General features: G+C 44.3%; 1 protein-coding gene across 4 annotated transcripts; it reads left to right on the plus strand.

The window, feature by feature from the left end:
- The first annotated feature begins 1,286 nt into the window (after nt 1–1,286).
- On the plus strand, nt 1,287–22,591 carry SLC16A9 (solute carrier family 16 member 9). Of its 4 annotated transcripts, none has more exons than XM_059851147.1 (7): nt 1,287–1,398; nt 8,351–8,406; nt 9,848–10,075; nt 17,958–18,101; nt 18,947–19,042; nt 20,583–21,491; nt 21,806–22,591. In XM_059851147.1, exons 3-7 carry the CDS (start codon nt 9,880–9,882, stop codon nt 21,982–21,984), a joined length of 1,524 nt encoding a protein of 507 aa, XP_059707130.1. In that variant the 5' UTR covers nt 1,287–1,398; nt 8,351–8,406; nt 9,848–9,879; the 3' UTR covers nt 21,985–22,591. The 4 variants fall into 4 exon arrangements, with proteins under 4 accessions (XP_059707130.1, XP_059707131.1, XP_059707128.1 ...); XM_059851148.1 differs by lacking the exon at nt 1,287–1,398 and adding an exon at nt 3,360–3,530; XM_059851145.1 differs by lacking the exon at nt 1,287–1,398 and adding an exon at nt 4,153–4,264.
- Nucleotides 22,592–24,962: the final 2,371 nt, after the last annotated feature.

Raw genomic sequence — 24,962 nt, forward strand, 5'->3', positions numbered from 1 at the left:
AATCATATAACCATGTAGATCATTTATTTCCAGCTCCCCTGCTGTGGGCAGGGACACCTTCCACCACACCAGGTTTTTCAGGGCTCCATCTAGCCTAGCCTTAAACACTTCCAGGGATAAGTCATCCACAACTTCCCAGGGCAACCTTTGCCAGAGCCTCACCACCCTCACAGTAAAGACTTTTTCCCTGTTATCTATTATACACCTCCCCTCTTTCAGTTCTAAGTCATTCCCCCTTGTCTTGTCACCACATGCTCCTGTACAAAGTTCCTGTCCATCTCTCTTGTGTGTAGCTGACCAGTTTGTCAGATGTGGTTAGACTGGGGACACAGTTCATCTGAGCAGACACTTCAGGCCTTACCCATGTCAGGGGACCTCTGCAGAGGATGGTGGTGTGGAAACCTTGGATTTAATGTTATCAGGGGCAGCCAGACTGTGGGAGTCACAATTCTGCCACTATATCTGTATCTTCCCAGACAAAGTAGGCAACATTCCCTGTCAGGCTTGCTGTGATGGCACCAGGGAGCTTTGTGCTACTTTATTGGCATCTCCTAGGAAATCTCTGTTCTTTGCAGCTGAAACAGTCTTCTTCCCTTTCACACAAATCTGAGAGAAGGTATAGTGACCCTGCTTAAAATGGTCAAATAGCACTTGACAAACCTCATGCTTCTCACCTCTCACATGAAAGGTTAATTTATAACTTCAGAAGTGTTGTCTTCTGCAGCTACTGGAGACAAAGGAGTGTCCTTTAGACTCTGTGAGTGCATCAATATTTAATGTGTCTGCTTAAATTAAACTCCAGTCAAACTACTGATTATTCTCCTCACCTTGTTCCCCCTTCAATCATTAATGGACATTTTCCACAAGCAAGTTAACAAAACACCCATAATGGCCTTTGCACGGTAGCCTTACCCTTTCACTCCACTGTGTCCTCCTAGGCTGATTGCGTAAGGACTGCAAAGAAACAAAAGGATGCTCCCCAGCCTGCACCACAGTTTAAAGGAGAATAGTTGATCAAATATTTAGAATTAGGTTTGAGATTTTCCTCCACTGCAGAATCTGGACCTTCTTTAGAATCAAACAAGCAAATAAACAAACAAACAAACAAAACCCCCCCCCCAAAAAAAAACAACCAAAACCCCCCAAACCTGCTGCCTCTTTACCCCGGGTGATAATCTTTTGGATAAGATTTAGGGTGTTCAGCACCAGCCACATTCCTTGCTGGGAAGGACCCCTTCCAAGATGTTTGTTTGAATACCCTGTAATTTTCCTCTCTGTACCTTCAGGAACTGCTGCTAGTGTACTGGCTGTGAAGTAGAGAACACTGCTCGATCATCTGGTACATCTGCGAGTGACCCAGAACAGCACATCCGGTAACCATGGTGTACCAAAAATCAGGTAAAATTTAACTAGGTGCTGCTCTCATCTCTGGTCATGCTACACAAGTACCTTTATCCTTTGGATTCTTAGACCCCATAGGCTGAGGGGAAAAGTGGCTTACAGAAATTATTTAGTGTTTTACTTAATTTTCTATTTTAAATGAGGATTTAAGAATTCTGGTGATGTGTGGGATGAAAGTGTGGTTGTGAACGCTGCAGTTATGGCACTGTTACAATTCACTGGCCCTTGGAAGGCCATGTAGGAAGGGTTTCTGAAGGGAAGAAATGAGAAGATTACCAGTGATGTGAAATCTAAGCCAAATGGCAAATGCCAAAATGCTGTAGGCCAAGTGAGCAGAAACCTGGAGGTGAACAGAGCTGCATTGCTTGTTAGGAAACCAGGGGCAAAGGAGACATGCAGGAGGGACTGTTTCCTCTAACCTTGTTTTCTGTAGCTTGTTTTCCAATTCTGTTTCTTGCCAGCAAGGTTGGCCTCTCAAAATTATGGTATGCACTTGACTGGCATGTTCATATTAAGAATGGGTTTAATTAAAACAGGGGACTTGTCATCAGGAGGACATCCAGATAAGTTAGAGAAAACTAATTAGGGTCAATATGTATTCACTTAAAGTGCATAGTTATTCTCAAGTGGGGTTTCTTGTTCAGGTCCAAAGCTGCCTGTGATCTAAACTTGGTTTGGTTTACATCTGACTGGACTTGCTTCCTCTGCGTAAGGATCCTCTGTGTGTCAATGTACTCCTGCCACTGATGTGCCTTAACTCTTTCTCCTGTGCCTTAACTATTCTTGTACAGCTAAACCTTTGTCAACTTGTGAATACACTAATTTTTTTCAGATGCTTATGACCAATTTTGCTAGAGTGAAGTATTTAATTTTAGCCCACAAGATTGTTTTTTAAGCTTCTGTATCAAGCACTGTAATGGGAACTGGAGCTTTAGATGTACTTGATTGCAAAAAAGTTTTGTGTTGAAGTGCAGGAAACAGCACCTCTTGGACAGTTAATTCAGAATTGTTTCCCAGCCATCTCTTGTGTGGCTATGGGAAGATTTCACCTACCCTTTCAGTTTCAGCCTGTGTCCTGAAGCCTAAGAAGCAATCAAAGTAAACAGTGGCTGTTTACTGTCTGGGCAGCTGTCTTCAGTCATTTGTTTCAGCAGCTCCAGTGCACATGTTCCCAAAATGCCGTGTTTCCCTAAGAAATTTGTGCAAGCACAAGCTAGCCTAGCTTTTCCTAATACCTATAGCAGTTACCTGGGGATGGAATTTAAGCCTACTCACCTCTTTCACTTGTCTAATGCATATGCAAAACAATTCATTCCTTTTGCTTCACAGTAACCTCTTACAGTTCTTGAAGTTCTATGATGTTTCCTCTGCTCCTTCTCTCTAGGTTAAATGCTATGTATTTCAGTTCTCCTCCCTGGAACAGTTTTCTAGAGCTCTTGGAGTTCCTGTTCTATTTTCTTCCCCCTCCCCCCCCCCCCCCTTCAGTTGGCTGCCCTTTTCGACATGAGATACACAGCACAACCCAACACCAGCTGAGATGTCTTTCTTAGAAGCGAGGCTTGAGTTTATGTCATTCTTCTGTCAGTCCTTCCAGAAGCAAGTATTAATTTTGATATTTACCTGAATACTATGCGGTGTGGATCAAGACACTTTCAAAGACATTTGAAGTTCACACGCCTTTGTAAATATTGCATGAAGAGGTCTGGACTGCAAGTCTGAAAAGGAGAATGATGCCATACCTGTTGGAACTGCAGAGGCTGTGAACATCTGAGGTTGCATCAGAATTTCAGGTCTAGGAATATTTCAGCTCTCAAAATTTCACTCAGCTCTGGGAATGTTTATATTTCCACCTGCAGTGTGTGGTTACATGAACTCTAATTGGGTAGAGGTAGCAGCAGAGCTGTCACACTGAACACGCCCGAGGTACGGGCTGATACTTGCTGGGTGTTCAGTCAGCTTCTGCGACAGCCTTTGCAGTCTGGAGGGTGAACATCGCAGGTGGTTGAACTTGCGCGACTTGACAACTACCCTGCCGCCTGTCTGACAGCGCTGGACGTGCCATGCACACGGATCCGGGCCAGGGCTGTGATGAGGCGGCCTCTGAAGGCAGTGGGTGCGCTGATACACGAGTGAGTTGTCTCTCCCCTGAGCTGGCAGACTGGGGTTGCAGTGCTGCATGTGCGCTGCCTGCATCGCTGTCTGCAGCGCAAGTTTGCGGCTTTTTGGCATGGCAGGTGGCGGGAGCCAGCGCCCGTCCCCGTCCTGCGGCCGCTCTGCCGCCCTGGGGACCCGCGCAGGTTCCGAGGCGCGGCGGAGTGCCCGGGGGAGCCCGACCTGCTGCTGCCGAGCGCAAGGAGCGGGGCATGGCGCTGGGGGTCACCGTGCCCCGGGGCCGGGGCTGCACTGGGGACGGGCAGGGGCACCCGGCGGGACACTGCGGTGAGCGCCGCGCCCCCGCCGGTCTCGGGGCTCGGAGGCGGCTCCCGCACGGCTCCGCGGCGGCCGCCCGGCCCCGGGCTGGGGACGACCCTCGCCCAGGGACGCGTGTCCGCCTTTGCCCGGCGGGAGCCGGGCAGGGGGAGGCGGCGGGGCGGGGGTCTGCCCGCAGGGCAGGAGCAGGAGCGGGGCAGGAGGTGAGTCCGAGCCGAGCGGCCCCGCCTGCCCGGAGGGGCGGGGGGTCGGGGCTGCCCCCCCGCGCCGGGGCTGCGGGCGGAGGCGGTGGCGGCCCCCGGCAGCTCCTCCCCCGCCCGAGTTACAACCGGTTCGTGCCGGCCGCGGCCCGCCCGCCGCGCCGCGATGCGGGGCTGCCCCGGCTCCCCGGGGGCGGCTCCGGGCCCCCGCCCCACGGGCCGCCCGCCCGCAGGTAACGGGGCCGGGACCCGCGCTTCGGGCGGGGGCGCGGGCGTGGGGAGTGGGGTGGGGGTGGCGGGGGCGGGGGCGGTCGCACGGACGGAGCGAGTCCCCGCAGGGACTGCTGCCCCCGGTTCGGCCCGGCCCGGCCCGGCCCCGCTCTGCGGCGGGAGCTGCCCCGGCTGCTGGGGCGGGGGGCGGCAGGGCCCGGCTGGGCGCCCGGGGTGGCTCTGCGCGGTCTCCTGGGAGCCGCTTCGGGAAAAGGAGCAGGAGGGGGTCGTGCCGCCGGCCTGGGGCGAGCGCCTATCCCTTGCGGTGCCCATCGACGACCACCCCTCAGTGTTGGCCGTGGTGCCTCCTGGTGTACCCTATTGGCGTCTGGTGGGCACTGGGCGGTGTGCGACATCAGCACCTGCCGCGGGCACATGGCAGCGGGTGCCTGTCGCCATCGGTTCGTGCCCACTGCGGGAGCCCACCGACCTCCGTGTGTGCCCATTGCGGGCGCCCCGTGGTACCTAGGTGGCCGCGGCTGCCCCGGAGCCGGGCACTGTGGCTCGGCCGCGTGTGCCATCGGCACGGCCAGGGCGACCTTCAGTCACCTCCTGGTGCGCGTCACTGCGCGGATGAGCGCTTCCCGTCGGAACGGGCCTGCAGCTGGAAGGCGTCAATGTGTAACGCGGGGCTGTGGGCTGGCCCCCGAGGGCGTGGGGAGAGGCGAGGCTAGCAGGGGTCTATAAGAGGCCATCCATCCCCAGGGAGACCCTGGCCAAGGGGCGCGGACGGACTGAGGGAACAGATGCTGGAGGGAGCCCTCGCAGGTTGTGATGCGTAAGGCGGCGCACATCGTCCTCTCGTTTTGCCGAGGAGATCTCTGGTAAATGATGTTGGCTGGTGGTTTCTAGCAGCGCCGGCTCCCATCTGCCCGCATGGATGCGTGTTAGTGACCGACAGGCACTAAAGTTGTGCTTTCTTGGGGCTTTCCATCCACTCTGGAGCAGTGAGGCTCTGGAAACAGGTAGGACTAGTTCTGCTGAGCTGACAGATTTGTACAAAGCTGACTGGTTTATGTGCTGCCCCACTGATGCTTCTTAATGTAAACTAATTTTGCACAGTAGAAAAACGTTATTTTGTTGTTGGTAAGTTTTGTTCTGGTGTTATGTTTTATTTTAAGTTTCACACTTCTGTCATCCATGAGAAATAGGAGGAAACATTGATATTGACAACTCTCTTATTTAACTGACAGAAGGGCAAGAGGAGAAATGTGAGAAATAGGCAGACCTGAATATTGAGAACTAGAAGGGAAATAAATGTATGTGTTCAGTGTCACACAGGAAGCTACTGTACTTAGAGCACCAGTTAAAGTCAGATGTCATGGAAGTACAGATGTATCTTGCAGTGAATTTAATACAGTGCTTGTGCTGTTGCATCAGTACACGTGCAGGTGTTTGGAAATGATGAGCGTGTTAAAAGCACCTATAATGCACCAGTCTCATGCTCTAGGTGTTACTTGCAAGCTAAGGGTAGCAGAAATTTCAGATGATAATCGCAAGAACTCGCCTGAAAAATAAATAGAAATTTACAAGAAGTCTGATTCAGCTTAAAATGAAGGATGCTACTTTTGTGGCTGGTACCGTCTTGATTTGTAGCAGAGCCTTGGGAAACTTGACGAGCCCAGTGTTAATCACGCAGTGTGTCTGCTGACATCAGCTCTCTCTGCAGCCGTGTGCCGCTCGCAGAAAGCAGCACACTTATCCGGGCTCTGGCTGCACAAAGAACAAACTGGAAACAATCACATTGCTACTGTCTTTCTCAAGATTCCCTTTGCCACAGATTAATACAAGTTGCTGTGCTGAGGGCTAATGTTTCAGTGGTGCACATGTTCTTTTTTTGTGCCCATCTGTCATCTTTAAGCCAAATTCTAAGATTTATAGGAAGGGAGTTCAGTGTTGTGATAATGGTGCCCAAAGCAAAGCAAATAGTTGCAGCCAGACACTTCTCTCTTTCCACATTGAAACTGTTGTTCAGTTTGTTCTCTAGAGTTTCTTTTTGTTGTGGTTGGTAAAGGCTTTCATCAAGCAGCTCTCTTCCTCTGATTCTTATTCGCAGTGAGTACAACTCACTGAAAAGCTTTTTCTCACCAAATTTCAAGTCACTATTCAATTCTTTATGCTTGGTGTCTCTTTTTCAGTATTTTTAATTTAATTTGGTTTCCTGGAATCTGAAACAGTATCCCTAGACTTAGAGAACAGAAAGGTTTGTGAAACTGTTCCCACCTGAATCCTGAATCTTAAACAGTTGTTTATCTCTTACCAGGATCACACAAGTCTTCCTGGTTGGTTCTGAGAAAAAACCCCACAACTATTGACTCCCCTCACTCCCTGCTGTGTGGGCTTCTGCTTCTTCATTTTTGGTGCCCACATTTATCTTTACAGTTTGTGTCCTCCTTCTACACAGACAGAAAATAGCGAAAGGCACTTTGGATCTCTCTCAAAGTTGGTGCACAGATTTGCAAATGAAGGTTTAATTCTCACTGTCAGTTCTTTTCCCTGCTACCAAGCTATTACAGTACAACCTGCCCCTTGTGGAGAAGCACTAAATAATGTGCCAATAGAAAGTTGATTGATATCCATGGTCCCAGCAGTGGCTTGGTTGTGCAGGACATCTTTAACTATCAGAGCAGAGGGCTCTGGGGAACAGGCTCCTCATGCAGGTCTGGCAGCCCCTGCTCTCTGTGGCCTTGAGCCTTCAGGGGAGTTAGAAAATACCTCAGTTTAGGTATCAGGCACCCAGCAGTGTGAGGTGAAGGAATAACCAGCAAAAACAGGAGGGGAGCAAAAGGGAGGAAAAGGGAAGGGAAAGCCAGGTCATGAAAACCTGACCCTGGGATTTTATAGACCTGTTACACCTCAGAGGATGATTTCTGGGGGGGAAATTATGATGGTTTTTACTTTTTGCTCAACAGTTGTGGACTGTAAATGGCTTGGAACATTCAGAGAATAGAGATGGTTGATACCTAAAGTTTTGTTATTTAGCTTAAAGATGCAAAAGAGATCTGTGATGCAAAATAGGAGTTGTCAGCATGTAGGAGGTCAGCACTTCTACTGCTGTAAATTTGGTATAGTTGGTTAAATTCAATTATACTCTGCAGCATTGCAACAGGTGAAAACTAATCCAGAGGTTTTTAGTCTTTCTATTAGAAGAGACTGTGTGACCTAAGACTACAAAAACCTTTTTCCTCTCCTGCCCAGTCCTTGCTTCCTTCCCATGTTTAGAATAGCAGAACTGAACTCAAGAGTTGTCTTTGTGCTAAATTTTAAGGCACCAATATAATGGAAATCAATGTAACAGCTGAAATGCAGTTGTTTCCTAAAGTTTATTTTTAAACAAATATGAGTTGGGGCTATTCACTGTCCACCTCCATTATTGCAGAGTTTTTCTGAAAACTTCCTTGCTTTGTCTTATTGTCTGCTTTTAAAGCTGTTACTTATTTCCAGTATATTTTCCTCTAGGCAGGGACAAAACAAGCCAAGTGAAAATTACTTAATTCATGGACAGATGCATAGGTCAGCTCTTGGGGACTGCATTCAAATAACTCTAATATTTCATGCAGAATTACAGGGATCCCTTTTTGTGTAAAGGGTTTTGTTATAGGAAAGTCCCTATGACTTTTGGCTATCCCAGCTGCCACCCTTGCATCTCACAGGATCAAGGGACACTCACCAGGGATTGGAGTGAGTCAGAGCTTACATTTATTAGCTGAAACAAATAAGTCTGTAACATTTGCAACTGGCAATGTTGTATCTTCAATGACAGTCAGTATAATAAAATTGTAAATCACTCCCAAATGACCCAAGATGTCAAAATGTATTTTACACTAGTAGGTGATGTTTTTGTTATTTGAGGGCTCAAGGCTGCTGTCAGATGTTAATTAATTGCAGAGATCAGTACTTCTCCACTGAGATAACTTGTTTGCTTCTGAAGTTCCTCTGAGAAGATTTTAAAAAGAAGAAATTTCATGTGAAGCCACCATTTTTTCAGAGTTGTGTTAACTGTTGCGGTGATATGCTGGCTGAAAACTTGCTTTGTTCTTTTTCTGCAGATGGTTGTCACATGAAGGTACATTTATAGGAAGCTGACAGATTTTTGCCATCATCTGTGAGTATCTACCCTCTAAGTAACATTTAAGTGCATTTGTAAGCTAGAACTGGCCTTTTTCATGTCTCTATACAATTCCTCAAAATTTTATACTATGGTGTTTTTGTTAAGTTTTCCATGCAAATTCTTAAAAATTGCCCAAGAAAAGGGTGTGAGGACCTCAAATGGGAATTCTGTTATTGTCTGCTTGTTTTCCCCACTGCTTTCATACAACAGTAATTTTTTTTTTCCATTTCCTCTGGGTTCCTAAGTCAAAAAGGCAGTGCAATGCATTTATTTTTCTGCTTTGCCTCTTGGGAGTCTCCCAGAGCAGAGCTGTTACTGCAGCCGTCTTAATGCTTAAGCTGCAGTGTGGAGATGGTCCTTGAGAATATTTCATGAAGAAAACAGGGTAAGATCTTACCTCTTTCTGTCTTTCAGGGTGAAGGAAATAAAGCTATTGAGAATCATATGTCTGGTTAGTGGCAGAGCCAGGAGCAGAGCATGTGTTTTGTATTCATCACTTGGGCTGATTGCTCCCAAGGAGAGCAGGCTGGCTGTGTGCACAGGGAGACTCTAGAGCAATGTAGCCTGGAAAACCTCTAAATCAGTCAGATTTTAGAAGTACTGGTCCCTACATTCACACACTAGTCTTGAGAAGATGTGAGGATGGTGGGTTTTTCAAAGCCATAGATACACAGGTGATGGGTTGAGCCATGCCCAGGAGCAAGGTGGTACTTCTGGACTCCAGGCAGTGATTGCCAGTTTGGGGAAGGCTGATGTGTGCCAACTGCACAGAGGGCAGACACTCTAACAGGTTATAGCAGATTTTTGTATGCATGTTTGCTGTTGTCGTGTCTTGGCATATGAGCCACACCTGTACACAATCTTAGAGCTCACTTCACTCATATATTCAAAGTGATTTTTGGATGCAGCTCTCTACACATTGCTTTGTTGACAGAGCAGAGTACTTAACTGTTACTACTGCCAAAATGTCAGTCTTCCTCTTGATCTGCCCCTTTCAGAGTGCACTATCTGGTGGCAAACACCTTAGTACATGGAAAGATACTGTGCTGAGACTGGAACTGAGTATAGATTTTTTGCTCCTTTTTTGATATTCGTGGCTTTAACAGCAGGTGACCATGGGGCTCTTTTGCTGAGCCATGGCATTTATTATTGCCTGAAGTTTTCACAAAGCCTGTTTAGCAAATGAAATGCTTTTCTGTCATGCAGTGCTGGTGTATGTACAACTCATGGTGCTTTAGGTGCTGCTGTTCTGTTATCCAGCAGAGGTGCAGTGTGGCAGTTCCAGCTCCCACTGCCTGTGTGCTACAGCTGTTCCTGCAGGATGGCTGAACCCAGTCCCTGGCTGAACCTGACATCTCTGCACAGCTCCCTTGTGCTCACAGCCCTTGGTCAGGCAGGTTTCTAACACTGCTCTCCTTGGGCTTTGTTTGCACAGGTGCTGCCCTGCCTCTGCACCCAGCTGCCAGGATGGTGTTTCGGAAGCCACCAGACGGAGGCTGGGGCTGGGTGATCGTTGTGGTTTCCTTCTTCACCCAGTTCCTGTGCTATGGATCACCGCTGGCGGTGGGAGTCCTGTACCTGGAGTGGCTGGATGCCTTTGGAGAAGGGAAAGGCAAGACTGCTTGGGTTGGATCACTAGCCAATGGAATTGGATTGCTTGCCAGTGAGTGCAGAAGCGTATCTGTCTTAAATTGAAATGTTTCGAATTGATGCTTTCATCTGTGTGAGTGCTCTTGGAATTGTATCAAAGATAGCTGCAAATGAGGGTGCTGCATTTTTTTGTTTTAGGTTTATATTACATTTATAGTTTCCTTTATAGTTACATTTATGCATAAACCAGAGGAATATAATGATAAAAGCAAGAAAAATATCCCCTTTAGAAAATTCAAAATGTCTGTATTTGAATAAACTAGAAAAGCCACACTCTGGGAAGCGGAGCAGTAATTTTGTTGATGCAAGTTTTTTTTTTTTTTAATGTGATTTTAAGACTAACATTTACATTATTGTCTTAAAAACAGAGCAAGGTGTTAGTCTGAAATGGTTCAAGTGCTTTATGGAAAAAAGTCAATAAACGAGTTAATCATTTTTCAGCTCTGGCAGTAAACCTACCAGTGAAGGTGGGTGAGGGCTCCTTAGCATTCTTTGTTTGAGAAAATACTCCCTTTGAAGGCTGGAAAGTTATGGGTAACAGTAGCATTAAATAAAGCAACATTGATGGAAGCTTTTCTCTAGTTAAGCATTGTCACTTGGAGAGTAACAGCAGAATTTTAAGGAAACAAAACCCCACCTTGAAATTTCCTAGGCTGTTGTTTTAATATCAGGCATGGGTATTTACTGGATCATATCACTAACTTCTGTTTTTCAAAGATTCACCATGGGAACTATTATCTATTTGCTGGATCTGGAAAAAAATTCTTGAGAGCAGGACAGCTGCTACAAGCAAAATCAATAATGTGGTTTAATGGACAAAATGCAGCTCAGGATCCTGAGGAAACTCTCCTCAAAAGAAAGTGGATGTTCCAATAGCAATACAGACCTGAATAAAGAACACTGCTTTGTATGGCCCTGGAACTGATCAAATACTGGTGTCACTCCTGTGTTAGGGTTTTTTACCACCAGGCAGAAGAGAAATGGGCAAAGGCAGGTGGATCACTAAGCACAAAAAAACTCTATTGAGTCTCAGGGTGTTATTGGATAAAGGACTGTAGATTGTTCTTCCATCACCCTTTTTTCATTTTCCTGTGTTATGGGTATTAACTCCTGCTATTCATCAAGACCTCAAAATACTTGAGTGAAAGAGTGAAGTGGGAGGAAAATAATGATAAACAAGGTAATTACTGGAGGAAAAACTAGGCAGAAGGAAATTTCAAGAGAACACCCTTTTAGGAGACCAGAAGCCTCTGGCTCTGTTAAAAGCCTCAGTCCCCTTTCCCTTATGTCAACATCATGCTACTTTCCAGATGTTAGTGCCCTCCGACTTGCTGCTGTGAGCAATTCTCAGCAGTGTGCTTTGTGGCTGCCTGGGTTTTGGCTGGGGTAGACATCATTTTCTTCTCAGTGGCTGTGTTTTGGATATGTGCTGAATACAGGGTTGATAATGTAGAGATGTTTTTCTTACTGGTGAGCAGGGCTAACAGAGCCAAGGTCTTTCCTGCTGCCAGGCTGGTGAGGAGACTGGGGGTGCACAGGAGGTCAGGAGGAGATATACCCAGGATAGATGACCCCAACTGACCAAAGGGATGTTCCATCCCATGTGACCTCATGCTCAGTATATAAACTGGGGGGGGGGGCGGGCAAGGAGGAAAGGGGGGATCTTCTGAGGGATGGCATTTGTCTTCCTGAGTCACCATCACATATGATGGGGCCCTGCTGGCCTGGAGATGACTGAACTTGCCCTGCCATGAGAAGCAGTGAATGAATTCCTTGGTTTGCTTTGCCTGCATGCAAAGTGTGCTTTGCTTTCCCTATTAAACTGCCTTTATGTCAGCCCTGGAGTTTTCCAGCTTTTACCCTTCTGAGTCTCCCTGTTCCTGCTGGTGGGGGAGTGAGGTTGTGACTGCGTGGGCTTGGTTGTGGCTGAGGTTAAACCATGACAGCAGCTAGAATAATGATGAATAATAAAAATCAATGATGAATAATACAAATCAAAGGACTGATTTTGGTATGGAATGATTAAATGAAGGTTTGACAGGTTAGCAGGAATCCTGTCTGTCCATGTGGTTTTATTCTTTCAGTTTGGCATTAAGAAGCTTAATAATCATTCCTTCCTCTTATGCCTTCAAAAGAAAGTACAGGGAGGGTCCTTTAATTACATTGATGTTATCAGAGTTGACTGAAAACAAAGTCTATGTTCCCAGCTTTACCTAAAATGAAAGATCCCACTGTTAGTAAAGCTGGGATCTGACCCTAATGATAAAACTTCTAAATTTCCTCCTTAAAAGTATGCAATCTTATGATACAAGTTGTTTAGTTTTAGTTTTCAGCTGATGAAAAATGTTATCTTTAAGTGGTATATTTTGAAGTGCCCTTTGTTTAGTGTGGTGGATGTCTAGAGAATGTCATCAAATTACTTCTAAATTTTCTTTAAAGCCTGTAACTTGTTACAGTCTTTTTGCCAAGACTCCCACACTTTTAATTAAGGCTCTACTGGAGAGCCATTAAGACTCTACTGTGAGCTTTCTTCAACTTAACATCACCTTTCTGAGGCTGTAGATGCCAGACTAGAAAAGGAATGACAATTATGGTAGATTAGCAGCCACAGCCAGGAAATAAATCAGAGTCTGTTTCCTCAGGAAGACTTTTCTCATTGATAGCACTGGCAATCACATTCACCACCTTCTATAACAGAGAAAGGTAGGACCAGTGACTCTGCTGTATTAGTACTGTAATTTCACCAAACTCAAGAAAATATATATAGCATCTGGCACAGAAAAAGGTTCTCTGTCTTCTCCACTTCCTTTTGTTCGTGTAATCTGAAATTTCTTTTTAAGCAGCTGATGCTGGTGAGCACTTTCGTGTTTACTGCATTGGTATCCTTTCTAAAATGTTTATTTCTGACTTATGTGGGAGCTAAACTTAGACTGGAGACATAGAAACCCAGTACAGCACCTTGTTTGTTTGGATCCATTTCCTGGGCACCTGGTGTTCGATTTCTGTCCTTGTGCTCGCAGCACAGACGGTGTGGCTGAGGCCAGTGTCCAGCCTGAGCTGGAGAGGGGAATGGGGCAGGGATCTGGCTGAGCTCCTTCTCACAGGATGGCTTGGGTTGTGACTTTCTGTGATGAAACCTTACAGAGCAGTGCAAGAAATGTGCCGAGAAGGGTGACAGACAAGCATCAGTGTTGTCGTGGAAGGCAGAGGCGAGAGCTGCCTGGCAGAATTAGGTGTTCTGACATTGGTCAGGCTATGGCAGATGGGGCACATAGCTCCAGGGCTTGTTCAACAGGAAGAAATTGAAAAAGCTTAGTAGGTTTCCCTTACTAAAACAGGCCAGAGGAGGATATTTATATGTACTCTTGTACATCATGTGTTTCTTCTGCACCAAATGTTCTTAATTTTGCATCCATTTGGAGCCTGAAATTAAATTTAATCCATGTTCCACTTGTTAAAAGCAAAACAAAGACCTTGGCACTTGTAATTGGCACCACATCTGTTTATAGTAAGAGTTGACTTCACAGTCCTTGGCATTGGAGGAGACACCAGCAATGTCTCCATTCTCACTTCCCTTCAATACTGGAGGGAGAGCAAAGGGAGGATTCTCTCTTGAAAGGCATGCCTTGATAATTTGATGAGATGTTTCTGCTGATCTGAGACATGCAGTGCTAGATGTGTAAAAAGCTAAATTCTGTGTTTTCAAGCAAGAATTTTACTACTCTATAACTGCTTTTGCAGCATGTACATATTTTTGAAAATACACAAACCTCACACAGCCATAGCCCCCATGGTAAAGTATGGACACTGTAAATAGCTTGTGCATTGGGGAAAAGGGTGTCCCCAAGAATCCTCTGAAAAGAAGCCCAGTTCATATAACAACTTTTGTTAGAAGGGAACTGTCTTTCCAATCAGCTGGGAGTGGGTTGCTGCTCAGTGTGAAAAGCTTTCTGATCTATATTCATATCCAAAGTACAGGCAATTGGAGAATATTGTATTTATTATAACCAGGTTTTAGAAATGCACTTAATACACAAAACATATTCTTGTATTCTGTCCAGTGGATTTCACATGCAGTCCATGACCATTTTTTCTACTCTGCAGTTTCAACAGGCTCGGACAGATGCCCAGGTAGGGTGGGTCAGATTAATGCAGATGATAAGAAAAAGAACTCAGTTGTCCCATACAGTTTGTTTAGCAAAAGGTTTTGTGTATGAGGTGAAGGAAGGAGGACCCTTGAGATTAGTGAATGGAGGGGAGGGAGTGTTGTTTTGCAGGGTGGTTGGTTTTTTTTTTTTTTACTTTATGTGAAAATATTGAGGAAGAAAGTGCTAGTTCTTGATGTCCATGAAACAAAACAACTTTGTGCTTGTCAGGAGCTCAGCACATTTCTGTAGGTATAAGTTCCTGAGTGCAGCAGGTGCCTTGTTTTCATGTCTCAGGGACTCACTGACACATCCCTGTCTCACTGAGAGTAAAGTGTTTAATTCAAAATAATTTTAATAAAAATACCAATGTACAAATGATCCCTCCTAGGTGTTCCTCATTTTTTGGTCCCTCTGCATGAAGGTCTCCTATGAAAACCAGTCTTCCTTCTGCTTCCCATTTTGTCTGAGGATCTTGTTGACTGCTCCCCTGATAATTGTGTTGCTGACTGTGAGCCGTGACAGGTCATGTGCAGAAGAGAAGTGTCTGTTCCTGTGCTGAGTCTTTTTTCCTAGAGTTAGCTGTCACTCCAGTAAACTGTGCTGCTGTCTCTTTTTGATTGAGTTTGGTCTAGATATATTATAGATATATCAGATATATAGATATATCTAGATATATAAGATATATCATTTGGAAGGGAAAAAGCCCTAGGGATTTTATTTGTAAAAGAGGTAAATATTTATCAATGTCATAAAATATTACACTAGTTCCAGTGCTAACCCCTGTAGCTGCTGGCAAGCTGAACAAAATGCTAGCTTGAAAGCTATTTTTCATGCTTACTATTGAGGATTGCCACTGGGATTTTATGTTGTTCATATGATGAACAACATTTGAACATTATGGTGAGAGTCAGCTAATGAAAACCCTTATGCTGCCTGAAGATCTGTTTCCTGTGTGGCTATGCAGCCTCCTGCATTCCTCAGAATGCCCTCTTTGAGCAAAATCCGCAGGGCAGGTCTCAGTCCCCCTCTGTGAAAGTTGGATTTTTACTAGAATTTACTGCCTTGAACCCATTGTGCTTCAAATATTTGTAAAGAATGACAATTTTGTGTACAGTCAACTGCTGTGCAAATACCATGGTAATAACTGAAGGTGCTCTGCTTGGTGAAAAAAAAAAGCCAATGCTATGGGAAACAGAGAAGGGGAAGCAGTGCAAGAAGGCAGGAAAGGACAAAGATGCCAGCTATCCGGGGGATTTTCTTTTGTGACTCATTTTCTAGCAGTGTGATGAGTGTGAAAGTCGTGCCTAGTGTGTATGGGAAGATGGAGCTGTTTTTCTGCTCAACTCAGAGACCTAAATACTTATTTTAATATTTACACTGGTGCTCCTTCTTATAAACAGGGCTGTTGCTGAGTTGCCAGATTTCTTGCTGTGTGACATGGCAGATTAATACTGAGCTCTCTGGAGCAGGTTATTCAGTTTTGTGCAGGTTGTTTTCCATGTTAGAGCAAAAAGATCTTTTTGTACTCTTTGTTCTCCTTTGGGATTAGAGAGGCTGGAAGAGCATATCCTTGAGCCTTGTCAGGGATGCTTTTGATCATGTTCCAGTGGAGATGTCCTTGTCAGATTATGAAGCCACATCCTTCAGCTCTGTGTCTCTCTTCTTCTGGCTTGGGGTCAGAGGCTCCAGTTTCACCTGGAATGCTCTGTTAGGGGTCAGTGATGTCTGTACCAGCACCACCACCTCAGACTGGACAGACACCTTCTGAAAGTATCTGTGTCAAAATATAGAGAGCAAGTGGAAGGGAAATGCTGTTTGTTTTAGCAAGGTAGTAGGTCAGAAATCAAGAATAGAAAGAGTGCAAATTCCTCTGCTTAATTGTGTTATGTTAACACTACCTTCTTTTCTTTTACTGTAGAAGAATTCTTTATATAATACAGAGTCAATCCTTTGTTCATTTTTAAATCCTGTGGTTTTAGGAAACATACCAATCTTAATTTGCCAGTTTTAGTAATTAATTCTAAGAATCAGCAATGTTCTTAGCCTTTGTTCTCAGCATGTTACTCTGCCCAGGTTACGCTGGCCAGCTTTCATTCCCACAGTGTGCTGACTCTTGAGAAGCAGTAAGTGCTTAGATCTTCCTTTTTCATTGCTTCCAAAATCCAATTAAACCTTTCTTTCCTGGAATATTTTCCTGATTCCTCTGTACCTCTGACTCTTTGCCTGGATAAGCCCCAGCTCAGACTCACCCCCCTTTATGTTCCCTGGGCAGATAGCTCTAATGTAGGGCAAAAGTTCTGGCCTGCCTTGTCTTTTAGGATCATTTCACCTGCTGACGAATCTGCTCCTGCCTGCCTGAACTGCTTGTCCCATGGCTGGCAACCACAGGAAAACCTTGCCTGCATTCCCAGCTGCTCTCTCCTGTCTACAAACCTAGGCAAGCACCATCCCCAGGCTCCAACTGTTTACCTCGTATCACCTTTCTGGGCTCACCTCCCATCTGCCGGGAATCGTTGTGTGAGTCAGGGAGCACTAACCTTGACAAATGGCAGACTCCAAAATTACTGCTTGTGCAGATTGACTCAACTGTGGCGTGTATGTGTATCATTTCAAATGAGATGCAGATGTTGTAAGGTGGTTTTGTTTGTTTCTGTTAAATAATGGCATTCATCTGTGCATCTAACTTCTAATCTCAAAACTGCTGAGTTTAGAAGTGAGGGTAACATCTAAGTTTATGTATGAAGGTTTGGGACTGCAGGGTTTCAGATAAGTTGTCTTTGCAAGCCAAGTCCCTTGCTGGTTGATTATTTATGCAGGGCACCAAGCTTGCACGCTACTTAAGACTAAAAGGTGTATTCCAGGTCAACTGAGAATAAGTGCTTATTCTACAATTTCTGTGAGCAGAGAACTGGCTGAATAGGAGCAGGGTGTGAATTCTGCCTCACTTGGTTCTTGTTTTGAAGAGCTAAGAGAGCTAAGAACTGAGAAATATTGGGGAGTGAACTTGAATGTTGTTATGGCTGCTCCCAGTAAGTGACTTCTATTTTCTGTAGTTTTACAGGAGGAACAGAGATAGGTAGTAAAGGGTTCTTTGGTAGGACACCTGACTAGCGGGTATTTCATTCCCTCAAAAATCAGGGAAGAGTGGTGTTTGTCCTTGTCCTTGCCTGTCCATGCCAGCAGATGTTCCCTCTGTGTAAGCACCAGGTGGCATTCTTACTGTGACCATGATTCCCAGTGACTGCTTTTCCATTCCAGTTTTACACATCACATACCAAGACAAATACAGATATTGCATTTCTGAAATACAGTTTTTGTGCTCTGGCAAAATACACTTGCTTGCTTAAGGCCTGGTTGAAGGTCTGCCTTGGTTTTGTGTTTCAATATGAAGATTCTTTTCAGAACCTTTGTACACCTTAGTTCTGTGGTGACAGTGTTACAGTCCAGTATGTTTTGGATCTCCCTGTGTATAAGGAATGTTTCCCTTGCTCTTTCCCTCCCAGCCTGGGGACTCTTTCATGGCCTTGATGTTCAGTTTCTCCTTGAGAAAAATTTTCCTTGCCTGACCATGAATATTTTTATAACTGCTTTAGAGAACCCTGTGAAAATGAATACTCTGAATTGTTATCTAATCTAATTATTAATTTAAGAAGTTATCATAAGAAACATTTCCACAGATTGATATATTTTTAGTTCTTCCTGGTGCTGGTGTTTACTAGGAATGTTTTTCCTGTTTTTTCCCTCTAGGTCCTGTCTGCAGTGTATGTGTATCATCTTTTGGAGCAAGACCTGTAGCTATCTTCAGTGGCTTTATGGTGGCTGGGGGCCTCATGATGAGCAGTTTTGCACCTAACATATACTTCCTATATGTTTCATATGGGATAGTAGTTGGTAAGAAGAACCTTCCCTTCATTTTGAGGCTTAACTTCATAATTTTGAGTGTCAGTTTATGACTGTGAAATGGGAAACTGATTCACAGAGGCAGTGGTAGTTTGGGACTTGATTTATCAAGGAATACTTGACTTTTGGGCAAGGAGGGATGTTGCATGGGCAGGCTGTTACCATGTAGTAAAAGATAAAAACAGTGTAAATGCTCATGAGGGTTTGAAAACAGTTTGTCCTCTGTTGACTCAATTGTTAGAGATGGAGAAGCTGAGGTTTTACCTAAGGGCTGGAATCGAGCAAGTCTTCTGCTGGCATGAAATGCCAGTTTTAAGGGAATAATATCTCTTCTGGAATTCTGTCACATACTCATTGTAATTTGATAAATTGGGGATCATTAGGGAGCAATGCTGTTCTCCACAGAACTGGATTGAACGTAAAATGCTGTGCTGGAGGCATGAAAACGCTGCTCTCCTGGCAGGTGGTGACCTGCCCTCTGTGCTGCCGGGGGTGTCTTATCAAATTAACTGTGTCAGGCACTTGGGCACCTCCATGGCCAGTAGGGCATGGTGCCACTGGCAGGCAGCTCCGCTCAGCTCTGGGGCCAGCCCTCGGCTCAGAGCCTTGTAGCCCTCCCACAGAGTACAGAACTCAGCTGGGAGCTTCTCAAAGCCAGCCTGCTCCACCCTGCTCAGCAGCAGGGACAGCCAGGGGAAGGGAGGTGGGACAGTGCTGAGCAGGGTTAAAGGTACCTCAGTACCCAGGGCACACCATGGCATCACCTGGGGCTTAACAAAGGGGCATTCATTTCCTAGAGGATGTAGTATGTTTTATATCTCCCTCTTTTTATCCAGGTCTTGGATGTGGCCTTTTGTACACTGCAACAGTTACCATCACGTGCCAGTATTTTGACAAACGCAGAGGCCTTGCACTTGGTCTGATTTCAACAGGTAGGACTTTTAATTGTCATTCTCTCCAGCTTGTCAACTCTGATACAGCCACCCCTACCTTGGCAATAAAACCCAGAAGATTATGTTTTTCTCAGTAACTTAAGAAAGTTACTACTTTCTTAAATCAAAATATCAGTAGCACTTAAGGGAAAAACTGAGGCTTCAGATAAAATAATAACTACACTTGCATGTTTATGCTATGGGCCATCAATATAGATGAGGAAAGGATATTCACTGAAAACAGACTCATGTAGCTTGGTCTGCATGCCATGGATAATGAGGGGAAACATTCCATAGAGTCCTCTTTTTCCTCTTTGTTCTAACCCAGGATCAGAGGTGAGAAAGAGATTGGAGATGCAGGATACAAATGCTGCATCACCACTACCTCACATTAGCTGTACCTCTACACTTCTTAGTGGCCTGAGTAGGAATAGTTACAGATGGCTCTTGTGCCATGCCTTGCTTTCTGTGTGCCGTGGGGTGTCTGCTCTGACCTCTTTTCTCAAGTAGCTGTCAGTGAGGAGACACAGGATCAGTGTAGACAGTGGTGTGAGATACTAATACCACATCCACACAAGCTGAGTGAAGAGGAGCTCCTGCAGAAATGTTCCTTGGGATCATTTTCAGTGGCTTTGTTTTGGATTCCAAGTAGGTTGCTTTAAAGCCTGATCTTATTGTGCCCTGGTTAATTTTAGTACCTAGAAGGCAAAACAAGCATGGATTTTGCAATTGATTTTTCCTCTGTTTAGCACCAGTCTGCAGCAAATAATTTTAAAGTTTGTCATAGAAAGTGACTTGAAAACCAATGTTCTGTGTTTGTGAGAGGACACCCACTAGTTAAAATGGATATGTGCTCACATCAACCAAGAACTTTTTCTTTAAATTACTGGGATTTCATTAAATGCTTGTGCTCCTAGTAATTTTTCACTCTTCAGTGTTTTCTTCTGAATGGCCAAATTTCTCAAATGCATGTTTAGTCCTGTAGAGTTTCAGAAATGCCTTTGGAGTAAACGCCCACCAGGCAAACCCTGCCCCTTAAACACCAGGCAGTCAAGGGTGGCTTCTAGGAGGGGTCTTGGAGAACTCCTGGTCTATTTCTGCCTGGGAGGAGGAAGGTGGCAGCAAAGAGAAGAAAGAGGAAGATGTTAGAGTTGGAAATTCTAACTGTGCTAACTCAAAATGGTACCTGAAGGGATACATGTATATGAGTGCAGGGCAGGAGGGTGGCTTAATAGTTCTTTGATGTTTTAAATCAGATATAGTATTGATCCTGCTTGTTTATAAAGTGTCTGCTAGTGTTATTTGTCACAAAGTGTTCTGATATTTTGGGAAATTTTTTCTGTTGTGGCTACTCAACAAAGAAACTGTAACTTGAGGAGGGATGGTGAGTTACTGGTTCATTAAACTTGGGAGAGAGGAGCACAAATGAATTACCATTCCTGTAGCAGTGTTTTCATAGCTGCTGAATTGTGGAATTTTGCTAGAGTTGAAGAATGGTCTTGGTTCTTCAGTTTAAACCAAATTTATTTTTCTTTTATAGGCTCAAGTGTTGGTCTCTTTATATATGCAGCACTGCAAAGAGAGCTTATTGAGCTATATGGACTGGATGGGTGTCTGCTAATAGTTGGTGCCCTATCTCTAAATATATTAGCATGTGGCAGCCTAATGAGACCTTTGGAATCATCCAGTTCTCCTCAACCAGAGAAGATGTTTGTAGACAAAGTCCCAGATCAATATTTTGTTTACCATGAAAAGGAAAAGACCGTTGAAGAAAACATTAGCATCCTTGAAAAGGGCTATATTGATGAAAAATGTGTGAACAATGTACCTGATTGCAAACAGGATAGCATTTTGAATAAGAACACATTAAGCTCAATAAACGTAAATGAGAAAGACACTTACAAAAAGAAAGTTGTAGAACAGACAAACTTCTGCAAGCAACTCGCCAAGAGGAAGTGGCAGCTCTATTTGACCTACTGGAAGGAGACCATGGTTCTTTTCAAGAACAAAGTATTTTCAGCTCTCTTTGTTGCCATCTTGCTCTTTGATATTGGTGGATTTCCTCCTTCTCTGCTCATGGAAGATGTAGCAAGAAGCGCAAATATTAGTGAAGATGACTATTACATGCCCCTCATTTCCATTATTGGCATTATGACGACTGTTGGCAAACTTATTTTAGGAATACTGGCAGATTTTAAGTGGGTTAACACTTTATATCTCTATGTAACTACCTTATTAATGACAGGAGTGGCCTTGTTTGCAATTCCATTCGCCAAAAGTTACCTTACACTAGCGATGCTTTCTGGGATTTTGGGTTTTCTGACTGGGAACTGGTCAATTTTTCCATATGTAACAACAAAGACTGTGGGGATTGAGAAACTGACTCATGCCTATGGGATATTGATGTTCTTTGCTGGACTTGGGAACAGCCTCGGACCACCAATTGTAGGTAAGAGCAAGGAGTAGATATAAATGAACATGAGCTTGTCACAACCAGACAGAATGCTTTTGCATGTCTAATAGTAATGGAAAGATGCAATCAAAATCTTCAACAAAAAATAAAAGCTGTTTGGCCGATAATGTTTGTAATTTGTCTTTGAGGGAAAACACATTCCATGTCTCAGAGGTCAAACAGCATTTTAGGTTTGGCCTATTTAATTTTATTTTATTTTGTTGTTTGGGTGTTTTTTAATTGTTGTTTCTCTATGTTACCAGTGCTGTGTTACATTTCACTGATGAGCTTCTCTCTTATCCCACCCTCAGGCTGGTTTTATGACTGGACGCAGGAGTACAACACTGCTTTCTACTTCAGTGGCTTTTGTGTCCTGCTGGGGGGATTTCTCCTGCTGTTGGCAGCACTGCCCTGCTGGAATGCCTGCACCAATCAGAGCTCCAAGCTGCCTCCAAATACTTACTCCTACAAAGTTGCATCTAACGCTTAGGTGACAACTGGAAAACACTTTGCGCCTTTTTATATTATATAGCAAAGTATTTTAGTAATTTTCCACTTATTTATGAAACCCACAAATCCTCTTTCCACTAGAAAAATTCCATTGTTGCTTGTTCCATTTCTTTTTCTTCTTCTATTTCTTTTTTTAATGTTATTTTTAAAAAACAGTCTTATTTTGTGTACTATGCACCGTGTTTTCAGCCTTTGTCTACTGTAATTTCCTTTCACCCTGTAAAGGGATGGTTCTGCTGTATTATCAGCTGTACTTTTTTTTAAGGGGGGTTGGTATGGAGGGGTGAACACTTTGAAGCAAAAATGAAGGCCTGTTCTTTATAGGAGAAGGCTGGTGTTTCTGCCTCCTTCCATAGGTCTCCAAGTTGCACAATTAGGCTTTACAAAACAAGAATATGCCTTATTAAAATGTAATACTGTGGCAAGGTGCTTTTAACTTCATGCTTAGATTAACTTTTTTGTCTTTTTAAAGTTTCTCCAATTTATGATTAAGTGCCAATTGTGGGAGGGAAAAGAGGGGAAACAATCAACCTTGTGTTGCATAACTGAAGTGAACATTATGATGAAAGTAAAGATTCTTATTACCACTTCGACTAAGAACCATGTTTATAAATACTGCACATCTTGTGAAGCCTGTTTATAAAACTGTTGAACCAAAACCTTTTAAAACCAAGGAATAAATGTGATTGTTGAAACCGTGAAAGAAAATGCTGACTGCGTTATGCAAGCTCATAATCTTTTTATCAAGGTTGGAGAGATGCTCACTGAAGCCCACAGGTGAGTTTTTCTAAGCAAGGCACCCAAATTCTGGTGGTCCTGGGGGCCTCTCTTGTTGCACAACCACAGTTAGGTGGATGGAAGCTGCTGCAGAAAGCTTAATAGGGCTTGTAGAGCTTTTAACAAGGTAGACCTGATTAATAAGGGGAAATTGTGACAGCAATGTCATCTCTGCTGTCCTTTTTTGGAATGGATATAGCAAGGAGAAAAGGCAGTAACAGAGAGCAAGAGAAAGCATGGGGGAGGGCTAGCAGAAGAGATTCAGAGAAGGCTGATGGGGTAAGAGTTGCAACACTTGAACACCAAACAAGTCAGTGAGAGAGAGCCCTTGAAACCTCTTGTCTCTCTAGCTGCAAGCTAGCCTTGCGTGCGTGTTGGGTTTTGCTGGCGTGGCTGGGGGAACGCCGTGTGATGATGAAGCCTTTCCTGAGCCAGGCAGGTGCTCCAGCAAAGGCAGGGTGACTCGGCTGCCTCTGCCCTGCCCCGTGTGCCCTGTGCAACGGCTTTTGCTTACAGAGCTGCTCTCATGCCAAGGTTGTGTCTGCATAGCAGTGACAAATCTCTCCATGGGTGGCACGTCATGTGCGCTTTGGCTTCTCGCTGCAGGTTTGACGTTTTGTGGAGCGTGTTGGATGGCTCGGGTGAGGTGGACGCTCTGAGCCCTGAGTTACAGCCTGCAAATGCCCCAGTAGTTCTCAGCAGTGCTGTGGCCTTCAAGTGTGTGATGTGATTCTGGCTCATTAATAATTCTCAAGGTAAAAGCCAGGCATGTAAGGAGCAACCTGTGCTGTCGAAGTGCTGTGCACAGAGTTACTGTGTTTGCACACCTCATTAAGCAAGAGGGATGCAACATCTGAGTGGGGCAGACCTACGTGCAGTAATGTTCCCTCCTCTGGTCCAAGGCAGGAAAATCCAGCTTGGCTTCAAACAGTTTTTGCTGACTTTCTGGGATTCACTTATGATTGTTTGTATTAAAACATGACAAAGATGGAGTTAGTATTGTTTTTTTCCCTTTCTATTTGCCAGCTGAGTGTAACTACCATGCGGGTTTTCTTCCTGGTTTGCTTATTCAATGCGTGTGGAAAGAACATTGAGTATTCTGGATAGCCATAAATGCAACTCCAGTCCTAAATTGGAGTCCTGGGTATCTGATTTGGATTTGCAACCATTTTATGTGCTCTTACGGCAGCTGTAGTCGTATTTCACCACATGTACATAAAAGTAATGCCATATTTTACACATCTTAAAGAAACTGTGGGGATATCCTGGGTATGATCAGGGCATGTATGCCCTCAGATTCTTCTTTTAAAAGCTCACTTCCTGCCAACAATACATTCTGAGTTCTTTAAATACGAAACTGATATTGAATTAGTGGTCGGTCTGAAAAAATGCAGCTGGAATTAATGCAAATTATTAGATGGTATGTAGCACACTCTTGCAATGGAAATGGAGTCTATTATTAGGCAGCCTGATATGTGTGGAAATATGACTAGTGATCTGTAACAGTTTCCTGATGTAACCCTACCCAGCAGTGAGGAAAGAGCCCTGACTGTTAAAGAATTTTGTTTGCCACTGCACGCAATATGTGCTAGGACTCCTTGCCCCCGCCAGCTCAGCACTGTGATTTTATTTATCTTGTCTTTAACTGGTAAACAAGACCCAAGATTTTAATGTTTTAATTTTACTTTTCTAGTTTTGCAGGGCTCCTTTCCAAGAAGATATTTCCGGAGATGCTGGAACTTATATTTTATCTGAGAGCCTTCTTCTGTCTTCATGCTTCATTCAAATCATGAGCCCATAGGTTCAAATGTGTTTTAGAAGGTGGCAGGACAGGTACAATGTGATAATCTGTGCCTTATTTGCTTGAAAAGTAGGTCATCAGCATTGACAGAGTGGTAGGGGTAGGTAGAGGTGGTAGAGGTAGGTAAACAGTTCTGCCATGTAGAATTCTGGATTGTCTTGAGTTTTATAGTCCCTGACAAACAGATCTGGAACAGATGGAATCAGATGCTTAAGTAATTACTCTTTATTGTACAAGACAAAGTTATTGTTTATTGCATAAATTATTCAGTTACTGTGGAGTCAGTCATGAATAGAACATTTATCTTGTTCTTTGCATGAAAGTTTATCATAGTTGTCAAAACACAAGACAAATGAAACTGTAAAATATTACTATATTTA

This window comes from Haemorhous mexicanus, chromosome 7, assembly GCF_027477595.1.
Source record: "Haemorhous mexicanus isolate bHaeMex1 chromosome 7, bHaeMex1.pri, whole genome shotgun sequence".
NCBI classification, from domain to species: Eukaryota; Metazoa; Chordata; class Aves; order Passeriformes; family Fringillidae; genus Haemorhous; species Haemorhous mexicanus.

Coding starts and splice junctions, on each gene's coding strand:
- SLC16A9 (XM_059851147.1), top strand. CDS start 9,880: ATGGTGTTTCGGAAGCCACCAGACGGAGGCTGGGGCTGGGTGATCGTT. Junction 10,076..17,957: donor TGGAATTGGATTGCTTGCCA/GTGAGTGCAGAA, acceptor TTTTCCCTCTAG/GTCCTGTCTGCAGTGTATGT. Junction 19,043..20,582: donor ACTTGGTCTGATTTCAACAG/GTAGGACTTTTA, acceptor TTTCTTTTATAG/GCTCAAGTGTTGGTCTCTTT.